The 12377-nt window shown below is 36.2% G+C and overlaps 2 protein-coding genes across 3 annotated transcripts; one reads left to right on the forward strand and one right to left on the reverse strand.

Moving 5' to 3' along the window:
• The first annotated feature begins 256 nt into the window (after window positions 1-256).
• On the forward strand, window positions 257-2284 carry LOC107792394 (ABC transporter I family member 17-like). The gene is made up of 4 exons (XM_016614605.2): window positions 257-414; window positions 538-861; window positions 1607-1794; window positions 1890-2284. Exons 1-4 carry the CDS (start codon window positions 399-401, stop codon window positions 2142-2144), a joined length of 783 nt encoding a protein of 260 aa, XP_016470091.1. The 5' UTR covers window positions 257-398; the 3' UTR covers window positions 2145-2284.
• Window positions 2285-2589: 305 nt separating this feature from the next.
• Window positions 2590-7009, reverse strand: LOC107792392 (very-long-chain aldehyde decarbonylase CER3). Of its 2 annotated transcripts, none has more exons than XM_016614602.2 (11): window positions 6729-7009; window positions 6398-6621; window positions 5882-6114; window positions 5575-5794; window positions 5272-5399; window positions 4893-5149; window positions 4453-4560; window positions 3988-4194; window positions 3711-3821; window positions 3443-3616; window positions 2590-3094 (listed from the first exon to the last, which is right to left on the reverse strand). In XM_016614602.2, the coding sequence occupies exons 1-11, from the start codon at window positions 6819-6821 to the stop codon at window positions 2927-2929; spliced, it is 1923 nt and encodes a 640-aa protein (XP_016470088.1). In that variant the 5' UTR covers window positions 6822-7009; the 3' UTR covers window positions 2590-2926. The 2 variants fall into 2 exon arrangements, with proteins under 2 accessions (XP_016470088.1, XP_016470090.1); XM_016614604.2 differs by having other exon boundaries at window positions 4893-5143; window positions 6729-7007.
• Between the last annotated feature and the right edge of the window lie 5368 nt (window positions 7010-12377).

The raw sequence follows: 12377 nt of genomic DNA on the forward strand, positions 1-12377 counted from the left end.
TCAAAAATAGTGGATCAAGAAGAAGAATAATTGACTTAATTAAAATAACTTGGGAGATTCTGAGTCACCTGACGGGCTGAGGAGTAATTTTTAAAAGTTTGCTGATAATAAGAGTAAATTTGGTCAGATAATATAACGGTAGAAGTAAATTTGGCGAGATAGTAGAACAAAATTTAAACGTAGGTAATATACTAAAGTTGAGGGTTATATTTGGCCATTCTCCCAAGATTCTATGACAAAACGTCACTACAATTAATGACAGTTACTTGACAAGACCTTGTCTTGGTGGACGTGGGGAAGGTAGATTCTTTCCTCCATATAAGTCTTCATTCTTCCCACCGGACCAAAACACAACTTTCTTTTCTCCTTTACTTTGTCTGCAGCTAAGGTTTCATACCATGGAGATTATACCAGGTTAGTACAAACCCCATTCCCCCAAGCATTCTATAAGCTAATTCAACAAACCATTTTTCTTAAAATAGAAATGAGCAAATTTTCTACTTTTCTTGAAATTTTGTCTGTGGTCTTGGTTTATAGGATCAAGAGAGCCACTTCTAATAAATGAGAGTGGATTTGGGGAAAGTGCAGAAATCAAGATTCAGGTAAGGGGTCTTACAAAGGTGTCGGATAAGGGTATTTCTATACTGAACAATGTAAACGTTGACATACCCAAAGGTATAATTATGGGTGTCATAGGCCCCAGTGGTAGTGGAAAATCAACCTTATTGCGATCGCTTAATCGGTTGTGGGAACCTCCTTCCAACACTGTGTTTTTGGACAGTCAAGATATATGTGATTTGGATGTGCTCACTCTCCGCCGTAAGATTGGCATGTTGTTTCAGCTTCCTGTTCTCTTTGAAGGTATGCGATTGAAAATCCTAGAAAGTACCTGTATTCTTGATTAGTTAGATTGGAGTAGGTCTTATGGAAGATTCATGTTTCATAAAGATATTTTATCCATCATATGTTTGATGTTAGAAGTATCTCTCTTTCCTATAATCTAATAGGAGTGGCAATGCTCTGGTTTTGCTTAAACCCAACCGGCCAAAGAGAATCAAGTTTAGTTCTAATCTGAGTAGGCTTATAATTGAGAATACCCTAACCCTGGGAATTGGGGCGGTCCCTAGGAAGACAACTATCAGTATTAGTTGACTGGTGTGGACTGAGGAGTGAGGAGGATCATAAAGTTTGATAGCTGGATCGAGTTTTAAAGCGTGGCCTCTAAAACTATGTCAATGGTTGGGCTCGCTTTACTGAAGAAGGGGTCGAAGTTTCAACTACCAGACTACTACTAAAACTTAATAAATGTAACTCCTTTGTCAACATATTATTTAATTGCAGAGTTGTAGTAACTGATGCTTGATTAAGAGGGTTTTTGGATTGGCTTGTTTTAAGTGTTTAGTGGCTTTTAAGCACTTTTCTAGTTTTTGTGTTGTCTGACAATGATAAAAAGTGTTTAAAAGCACCAGACTTTTGGGCATGAAAAGTACAAAAATAAGCCAAAAGTTGGGTATTACCAACTTATGACTTTTGGCTTTTAGCTTATAAGCTACTTTTTAAAAGCCAATCCAAACATCTAAGTGCTCTCTGTGGAAAATTGTTTCAGGCACTGTCGCAGATAATGTAAGATATGGGCCACAATTAAAAGGAAAGAAACTAAGTGACAATGAGGTATACAAGTTGCTGAATCTAGCTGATCTGGATTCATCTTTCTTCAGCAAGTCAGGTGGAGAACTCTCTGTTGGTCAAGCACAGAGAGTTGCACTTGCTAGGACCTTGGCTAATGAACCAGAGGTAACTTTTAAATATGCCAAGATTTCACCAGTTTTGACAAAGAAACTTCAGTCGGCCAATAGGAACCTAACTTTATGTTCCCAACTTCTTATAAGGTTCTCCTGCTGGATGAGCCAACAAGTGCACTGGATCCAATATCAACACAGAATATTGAGGATGTTCTTGTAAAGCTGAAGAGGGAGCAGAATTTGACCGTTGTGATGGTTTCACATAGCATCAAACAAATAAAGAGAATAGCAGACATAGTATGTCTGCTCGTCAATGGGGAGATTGTGGAAATTTTAAAGCCTGATCAACTCTCTGAAGCTAAACATCCCATGGCACAAAGATTTCTTGAACTCGGCGCCTAACATCTTTCCCGCATACCCCCACCCCTTATTTTCTGGATATCTTGTGTTTTTGTGTTTTTTATGCTTGGATGGTGAAATCCAGGAAACCAGTTCCAGATGTGTAATAGCATTTGATTTATCATAAGTATACACTTGAGTTACCACTGTGATGTTTGCAGATTGAGTAGCAATTGGCCACGCAAGTGAGACTTTCCCTGCTTAAAGAAGTCTCTAAGATAATGTACAAGCAAGTGGGACTCGTCTTAGTTGCTGATCGATTCAGTAAGACTGTTTGTGATATCGTCTTTTAACAAATCCTGATATAACAAATCCAGAAGAAGCAGCTTAATACGAACAGTCTAGCTGCAAAACAACCTTGGTCGATTTTGATTTTATCATACACTAGACCCTTGGTCGAATTTGTGCAAGATTGAGTAGCAAAAGGCCAAGCAGGTGACACTCTATATATTAAAAGAAAACACACATATATTCATTTTACTATTCGTAAAGAAATTTCAATAGCAAATCTTGCCTGTGTCTGAAACTTGACAGTATTCTGGCAGCTGAGATGCCATTGGCTTTACATTAACAGTGAATTTTTGCGGTAATTACAATGATCTATAGTTTATTTTCTTTATTCAGCTTACAGTATTTGTTTGAATACAAATAGATTCTACATATAAGGAAGTAGTGACTTGTGAAAGAATCTTTGGAAGACTTTATGTTTATTGCCTTTGCTACAGCTCCGAACCTTTTAGGTTATTAAGGAATATTTTTTCAAGAACAAGAGATAAATGGTTTCACTATCTTGAATTATACAAGGGTTTCAAACCATGCTTCAATGCAGCCTCCCACACAACATCAATCTGATCAACGTCGATGGCTCCAACCTCGTGGTGTGTCCAACCTTCAAGATGATGCACTAGCCCACCCGCGTGACAAGCATGAACTACGCCTCTTCCCATTGTATACTGGTGAATTACAGAAGCACAGTGAATTCATATAAAACATGTAAAAAGAGCACCATGGTGCACTAATCTTAAAATGGACTACATTGGTCTACTATATGCAGTCTTACTTTGTATTCTGCAACATACTATTTCCACAATGCAAAACATGTAACAATGTCATAAACTCATGCTATTAACAACAGGCGAGACTATGGAATTTGGTTGTCTCTAACACAACTCTATCTACCGAAGTTTGGATTTCACACTAAATTGTTATCCTGCTGGCTTACTGTTTCTAGGGTTTTCTGAAAAAAGTCAGTACACAAAAAAAGGCGATGGCATATGATACTGATATATATATATATATACCTCACAAGTTCCTAAGCCAGTGACATCTTTTGGAAGTCTCATTGCTGCTAATTTGCCATAGGTACAGTCTCTGCGAAAGGGAATGACAGGAGGAACCACAAACTGATAAAAATGAGTTCCAGATGGAGCCCAGCTCTGCTCTCGAGGAGTAGCCCATTTGCCGAGTATCCACGTCTGTCATTCACAAAACATCACAACTCCTTTATATAATCATATTATCGCATTTCAGCTGCAACAGATACTAGTAGAAATATCCTCAAACCATTACCTTACACTGTTTAGCCCCTTGGTACTTTGACACTTGAACCAAAAACTTCTGGCAATCAGCAGGAGCTTCTCTTTGTATTTTCATAAACCTCTCAGTGGACTGAGTTAGCATCTGCATTAGAAAACTATCCTTATTAGAATGGAAAATTTAAAGGCAGCAGGGGCTGTTAATGTATTTTAATGTGCCTACTTCTATGCATTTCTTTTGCTTACCAGCCTAACAAACTTCTCTTTATAATGCAGAATTCTGAAGAATTTAATCATTTAGTTAATCTTACCAGAACCCTGACTCTTCGACGAGCAAGATAGAGTGCAATGGCTCTGCCAAGCTTAGAAGTAGCACCTGTTAAGAAGACCTCATTCACATCTCGAGGAATCTCATTTAAGATCACAGCAGCTGTTAAGGTGTTTCCATGGACTACTCGGACTTTGAGATTTGGATGCTTGTTGACAAAGAGTGTTCCACCGCCATTTAGAGCTTCATTCTGCAGTAAGATTCTTCCATAAACAACATGACCAATAATAACGAGCCGTTCCTATTCTGAACATATTAATATCCCTTCCCTTAATTTTGAAGGATTTTCCAGTCTAAAACTAGGAAAAAGGCTTATATTCTAGCAGGAAACACCGAATACAATGTTTCATGTAGAATGCACATTGCACTAAAGTAGTCAGCAAAGACTATAAGGATTCTCTAAAGAAACAATAGAAAACTAGAAACAGGAAAAGAAAATGAGACTTACCTTGTTTAAAGCAGCAAGGCTGATGACCTTGACGCCGAGTCTATCAGCCCTAAGAATAGCTTCTTCAATGAGATTATTTATGCCTTCTGCAGCAAAGGGCAAGAAATACTGCAACATAATATATGTTTTAGATAACCAGAAAAGGAATGGAAAAGATATGCAGAAGCTTGGAGATTCTGTTAAGCAGTATCGTTGAAACATTTCAAGAAGTCAGAGCTAGGAACTATTTACTGTTTTTTCTCTGACTGTGCAAACCTGTTACTCACTATATGCAGATAGACGGGTCTGCTTTAAACTAAATCACTTCTACAATTACTATTAGTTTCATCAATGAAGAAATCATTTCCAGATTTCAGGAACTTAACGCTTTTTGCATAGAATGTCAAAATTCTGAAATACCAGTAGAAATTAAACAGCAAGCTAAGGACAAACTCAATTACCTGAAAACCAGCCCTGGGCACAACCCAACTTTGGTTCAGTCTCCCTCGTATGTTGTAAGAGCTGATCAAAAGAACCTTGGACTTCAGCCACATACTAAGCACGATCAAAAAGGCAAAAGGCCATATCGGTAACAAGAAGAGCCTTGTAGAGAAAGGCACTGAGCTGAATGACCGGAACAAAAACGGGGTATGCATTGATGCCATAATATCAACAATATGTACTAGAAACACAAAATCTGGTGCTCTTTCATCTGTACCTTCAGGAAAGGGAACCACTTCATCAGAAAATATAAAAGGTCAAATAAAACATGAAAATCAATTTATACTCTTAGATTCAAGGAAACTAGAAAAACATAGAGAGGTGGGAAGAGTAACTAACTTGTCCTTGAACTTATTTCTTTCTGAAGGTTCCAAGAAGCGGTATTTAAAGTATTTCCCAACAAATCATAGAGAGGCATGAAAAGGCAGAAATTAGTCTTCATATCCTGATGGTGTAGACTGTGGTATCTGCAAGAAAGGGAACATACTTTAAATTATTGGATTTAATAGTCAATAGAAAGCACAACAAGAAAGTGGAAGAACATTGTAACTTGTCAAACATGATTTGGAAGGAAAATGCATTAAAGAAACCAGAAAATTAGAAGTGATTTGTTAATCTTGATGAGTCAGTTATGGAGCTTACGTTGGGCAGTAAATAATATATCTAAGCAGAGGAACATGTTGGTAGAAACTATGAGGAAAGATTTCGACGTTGCTGTGTCCCAAACATCTTAAGAAATCAAATGCCAAAATATAACTGTACATAACACTTATTGATCCGTAACCAATAAATGCAGTGCCCAGTGTTGGAATTCCTACAACCACACAAAGCAAAAGATGCTCCAGGAATGTTGCATTCCCAGCTGCACCACAAACAAAAATGTTAGCGAAACTCTACAACAAATTACCAGTATCAAGTGAGACTGCTAAAATCGATGTAGTTACTTTACCAGTAAAGGGGTGTGTAATTTTAGATTCATGATGATGCCAGTGGTATAGCGGAAACAGATGGGGCGAGTGCAATATTCTGTGTATCCAATAGTACAGTGGCTCTGAGATCCCAATATGGAGTATGAGACAAGAAATAAAGCCTCTTACATCCCATACTGGAAGATTGGCCAGTGAAGGGAAGTTCAAGTAGGCGAACGATCCCACAATCGCTTGAAGGATAAGGAAATTGTCCCTGTTTTAGATCAAATCAGAAAGAAAACATAACAGTAAGTTGAAGCTTTGTGAGTTATTTCACTTGAAATACTGCTCAAACAAGTTTTTCAATCAGGGTAGGCTGACTACATTACACCCATTGGGGTGCGGCCCTTCTCCGGACCCTGCGTGAACGAGGGATGCTTTTGTGCACCGGGTGCCCTCATCAGTATTTGCAATTATTAGTCTTGTTTTCCTTGTTTCTTTCAATCTCATTTTGGATGCATAAGTGGGAAAAGGTTGGGAATGAAAAGAAATCTTACCAATGCCATTCATTATCAATTTGCTCAAATCCTATACCTTCTTGAGACACTCGCCGTGTTCGAACTAGATATAACATATTGCTATAAGTACTCCAAAGCTGATGAACAAGGCCTCTCAAAGCACACAAGATAAGAATATGCAAACACCAAATATCCTCCTCCATGTTCTCTTTCCAATACATAGAATAAATGACCTTTGCAAGAAATGGTCCATATAACAAATACTGCATATAACACATATGAAACCATATCAGAAATCCAAAACATAAATCATCAATGAAGAATATATAAACATATATATTAAGTAGTTGCATAGAACAAAAATCCATGCCTTATAATTGCCCAAGTTCTCCCATGGCCAAGCAAATAAAGCTGCATCTTTTTTTCTCAACAAACAATCACTTCCCTCGTTCTGTTTCTCCATATTACTGTTAATTGCACTGAAAGAGCAAATGATGCCTTAGTTACTTAGTTGAAATAAATAAATAATATAACAGTATCCCAACTGATAAGCAACGGTATATATAAAGAAAGGCAAATTGGGAATAAAGACAAAAAAAGAGGAGAAGAAAACTCTTTCTTATTGGATCCTGCAACCCTTTTCTTATCTACTTACTTTACCCTTTTCTAGGTTTCATTTATAATAATATTACTCCGTACATATTTGTATTATATACTCTCGGTCTTACGTACATTTTTTACTTTGCACACTTCTTGAAGAAAAAATAAATAAAGTATATATTTTATAATTTCACCCATAATAATGATAACATTTCAAAAAAATCTTGAAAAATTACTTGGTGAATAAGTATTTAATGATAATAATAAAACAGGGAGAAAAAAATTATTTTTCTCTTGATTTGCTAAAATGAACAAATAAAAATAAAAATAATTTTTTAGTATAGTGAACAAATAAAAGTGAACGGATGAAGTATATAGCTCTAAAATTCTATAGTTGCATTTAGCAACATCAAGAAAGCTAAGCTCCTTTTGATAGGCAATTAATTGTCACACTACTAAGGTCCATTGAAATTTGAGAACATTTAGTTGAACAAACGTAGGAGACAGCCATAGAGGACATGACAGAGCGTAGCAAGAAATTAATAAGAAAGAGAAATATAGAGAACAAAATGGTTAGGGGACGGGTGGTGGATTGCAGTTGGGATGTGGATTGTCTATAACTTAAGCTAATCAGTTACTCCCGGTTTACTTGTTCACTATACTAAAAATAAAAATTCATTTTTATTTGTTCAATTTGAAAAAGCAATGGATAATTTATCATTTTATACCTATTTAACCCTTCTTATTAGGTACCTATACCTATTTATCATTTTACTTGTCCAATTTTAATTTATTTTTCAACATATAATAAATAATGGTGATATAGTAAAATTATTGTATGTTATTTATGATTTTGTAACGGAAGTGTCAAGTCAATAGTGAACAAGTAAACTTGGACGGAAGGAAGGAGTAGTAAATAACTTTATTAATCCAATTGTTGGATTTTGATGCTTAGGCCTTTCATTACGTGGACTAAACCACAGTACGTTACTGCAAAAGCTACTACAATAGGTGAAGGACCTTTTTCATTGATTTTGTGTGAATGTAAGGGCCAAAAGTTTTTGGAGATGGGACCAGTGGCCTAACTGTTTTTCTTACCTAACAGCCCCACAAAACTTGGCTTCTTTTGCAGGATGATGTTCCACAGAAGAAACATGTGGAAAAAGAATAGGGGCATGGGTGGATTCATGGGTATTGTATGCCATGTCCTGTGGTAATCTTAAGGTATTAGGTATTTGAAATTTATTGATCCGACTAATTTAGATTTATTCGCTAATTTAAATTTGTGTCTGATTAAGTCCACTGAGAAGGTAAAGGACTTATTAACAAGTTTTTCATTTTCAAAATTCGAACACAAGGCCTCAAAAGTGTAGAAATCTCAATCATGCAATGCTTCATCACTATTATTTGAGGCTACTGTTGGTAGCGTTTAGAAAGAAAACTTGTTTACGCTATCTGACTTTTCCCCTTAATAATGGAGTAACACTTGGCACTTGCTCACTGGTCCATGCACTTTGTTTTCTTTTACATCATCTTGTTAAGAGACCTGAATCCTTCCCGAGTGAATGCAATTTACATAAATGCGTTCAATTAAACCTATCTAGTATTAATATCCACGCGATGCGCGGAAAAATCATGTCAAATTGTGATGTAAGTTGTTTGAATCATGTACAAATAACCTTAAAATATAAACCTCTCAGATAAAAATTATATAACATGAGAATTTAATTATAAAGCAGGATATGAAATTATTGTTCAAATCTCATAGTAGATAACTAATTTTTTATTTTTTTATATTTGTAGTAACCTAACCCTTTGATTTTAGTACTTGCATTTCGTTTCGATGTTAATATTAAAGAATACTAAACATGTCATATTGTGATCTGTCATGTTTGAGAACAAGAGATCATATTATTTTAACAAAATTCTTACTATCACTTTACTTTTATCTCAAAGACAAATATAATATGGCCAATATTTTGGCTAATGGAGTCCATCTCACATAAGTATATGCATCTTTGCAAAGTGTAGATTTTGTTGGCAATATTCTTTGGGACCCAAAAATATTGCATTATGTGGTGGACATCATTTGCACAAGTTGTATCTCTTCTTTTACACCTAAGAGGCCAAGACTTTTTTGCCTATAAAAGGGAAGACTATTAGTTCATTTTAAACACACCAACAAGACTTGAGTCTTCATTTCTTGTTTTTTACTTTTCTCCTTTATTAAGAGTGTTTTGTATGAGAGTTAGTGTTGGGAAGCACTTGTGTGAACCCTTTCTTTGGAGTGATCTTGTGAGGTTATTGTCTTAGGGTATTTGGGATTAATTAGAGTATTTACTCTAATTTTGTACTCTCTTTTGTACTCTTGTTGGTATAGTGAAATTGCTCCTCTCCGCTTGTGGACGTAGGTCACTTTGACCGAACCACGTTAAATTTGTGTCTTCTTTATACACTTTAATTGCCGTTGTTATCAACTTCCATTGTCTTTGTTATTGTCATTATAACGTTGTTTGGCTAAATTCCGCACTTTTCGGGTTTCCGATCCTAACAAATTGGTATCAGAGCCGGATCTAATCGGGTTTATTTCAGTAGCCGATATGACTTTAATAAAGACCTATGTTGAGAAATTTGAACGAAGTGCAAACTTCGAAATGTAGCAATTAAAGATGAAAGCTATCCTAATTCAGAATGGCTTAGATTTGGCGTTGCAAGGAAAGGAGAAGAAGTCAGATAAAATGACGAATGAGGAGTTTGTCGTCATAGATAAAAGGGCAAAAGCAGATATCATTTTAAATCTCTCAAATGAGGTTTTACGTGAAATTTCTGTAGAAATCACAACCAAAGGCATGTGAAAAAAATTAAAAACCTTATATATGAAGAGGACGGTGTAAAATAGACTTTACTTAAAGCAGAAGTTTTATACAATTCGTATAGGTGAAGGTACCTCTATTCTCTCTTATCTTGATACCTTTAATTCCATTCTTATTGAATCGAATAATATAGATGCTGAAATTAAAGATGAGGATCAAGCTGTGTTACTGCTTTGTTCTCTACCCTCCCTCCCCCCATCTTTTAAGCATATAAGAGATACTATGCTTTATGCAAAGAATAATATCTCTTATAAGGATATTAAATCTATCTTAAAATCAAAAGAACAAATAGATAGTGATATTACTGGGGAAGCTAGTGGAACTCAAGCAGAAGTTGCTTGTTTGTTAGGGGCAAATCCGACTCCAAATCCAGATACAATAATTTAGAGTGTCGTTATTGTCATAAGAAATGTCATATTATCTCTGAATGCTATAAACTGAAAAATAAAGAAAAGCATAAAGAAAGAAAAAATGAGCACAAAAATACTGACACTGCCGAAGCAAGTGTGGCTGCTGATGAGACTGAGGAAACTATTTTTTTTAGCAACTAATAATAGTTTCAAATCTAATAATTAGTGGATTTTAGATTCGGGTTGTTCTTATCATATGTATCCCAATCGAGATTTATTTACCACATATAAATCTATTGGATGTGGAGTTGTCTTGATGGGCAACAATGCTGCCTGCAAAGTTTTTGGAAAAGGTACAGTCCGAATCAAAATGCACGATGGTGTGGTGAGAATTCTCACCGATGTTAGACATGTTCCTGACTTGAAGAAAAATCTCATCTCTTTGGGCACTCTAGAATCTCTTGGGTGCAAGTACGCAGGTAAAGGTGGAGTTCTGAAAGTTTCTCATGGTGCTCTTGTGATCATGAAAGTACATAGATCTGGTTCGTTGTATACTTTATTGGGCTCTACTGTTATATGCCCTACTATAGTTTCGGTATCAGACAATGTGTCTGATTTTGATGGCATTCAATTTTGACATATGCCCATTGGGGCTTTTGCGGAGAGGGTGGAGCAAATTTACTATATCAGCCAAAATTAGGCCAAGGTGGAGATTTATAATATAGCCAATATTTTGGCTAATGAAGTCCATCTCACATAAGCATAAGCATCTTTGCAAAGTGTAGACTTTGTTGGCAATATTCTTTGGGACCCAAAAATATTGCATTATGTGGTGGACATCATTTGCACAAATTGTACCTCTTCTTTTACACCTAAGAGGCCAAGACTTTTTTGCCTATAAAAGGGAAAACCATTAGTTCATACTAGTCTCTCTACACGCGCGCTACACGTGTATGTTTGAGTCATGTAATACACGATTTTGTAAAATAATATCGATATTATTAAAGAAACTATTTGAGTAAATAATTATACATGACATAATACAGTATATGTGAATGTCATGACCCAAAATCCGACTAGTCGTGATGGCACCTAACCCAACCCGCTAGGTAAGCCAATTAACCACTAACTAATTCCAATAATAATTAATAAAGCAATTAGGTAAAGAAAGATCTGAATCTAATACATTCCCCAAGAACCGGTAGTACAAATCATGAGCTTCTAAGAATAGAGTTTACAAAGCGGAAATGAAATAAATACATCGTCTGTTCGAAAAGTACATAAACAGAGTTTTATAGATCTAAGGCTACCATGAACAAGAGGCAGCTACAACCGGGACACAGGTACATCTTCAGATCCAGCTCCCATCGAACACAGCAACATCAGCAGCCAACATTTGCACGCAAGGTGCAGAAGTGTAGTATGAGTACAACCGACCCCATGTACTCAATAAGTAAGAAACCTAACCTTAGGTTGAAAGTAGTGTCGAGCTAATACAAGGTCGGGTCCAATACCAACATCCCATAACAATTCATAACAGCATAATACAAGTAATAAAAGATATATCTCAGAAGTAAAATGCTCAGCTCGTTCACAGTTCCAGAAAATAGTCATGCTTTTCAAGTATCTTAGTGAAAACCCAAATCTTTTACCGAAAATGCCAAAAATAGTAAGTTTGAAAACTGTAATTTTTTCAAATATCCTTTCCACAATAAATAAGATATTTCATTTTTTTTCCAGATAGGAAGTGTGAAATACTTCTCTATGCCCACATATCAATGTGTATAAAAAGTCATGAATGACGTGATACCGTACAACATGAGGAAAAATGCATCTCTATGCCTGTATGTCATGTGTGCATGACAATGCCATGTATCTCAGAGATGAATCATGTACTCACACTCTCAGAGTACTCAATCTCATTGTCTCACACTTTTCACTCATCATGCTCAACCACTCAGTACTGTATATGGTCCATACGGCCCAGGAAAGATCCATCCCAGAATATATACATCACTGACCATCAGTCACTCAGTACCGAGGAAGGCCAATTCGGCCCTATGGAGAAGATCCATCTCTAGGTATATAAATGCTTTGGACAAGATCCATGTCCAGGGAAGATCCATCCCTCAATATAATCAACCGCACTCACTAGGGGTGTGCAGACTCCGGAGGGGATCCTACAGCCCAAGCGCT

This window comes from Nicotiana tabacum, chromosome 4 (genome assembly GCF_000715075.1).
Source record: "Nicotiana tabacum cultivar K326 chromosome 4, ASM71507v2, whole genome shotgun sequence".
NCBI classification, from domain to species: domain Eukaryota; kingdom Viridiplantae; phylum Streptophyta; class Magnoliopsida; order Solanales; family Solanaceae; genus Nicotiana; species Nicotiana tabacum.

Coding starts and splice junctions, on each gene's coding strand:
- LOC107792394 (XM_016614605.2), top strand. Junction 862..1,606: donor GCTTCCTGTTCTCTTTGAAG/GTATGCGATTGA, acceptor AAATTGTTTCAG/GCACTGTCGCAGATAATGTA. Junction 1,795..1,889: donor CCTTGGCTAATGAACCAGAG/GTAACTTTTAAA, acceptor ACTTCTTATAAG/GTTCTCCTGCTGGATGAGCC.
- LOC107792392 (XM_016614602.2), bottom strand. CDS start 6,821: ATGGAGAAACAGAACGAGGGAAGTGATTGTTTGTTGAGAAAAAAAGAT. Junction 5,795..5,881: donor AATTACACACCCCTTTACTG/GTAAAGTAACTA, acceptor TTTGTGGTGCAG/CTGGGAATGCAACATTCCTG. Junction 3,095..3,442: donor CTGGCTTAGGAACTTGTGAG/GTATATATATAT, acceptor GTAATTCACCAG/TATACAATGGGAAGAGGCGT.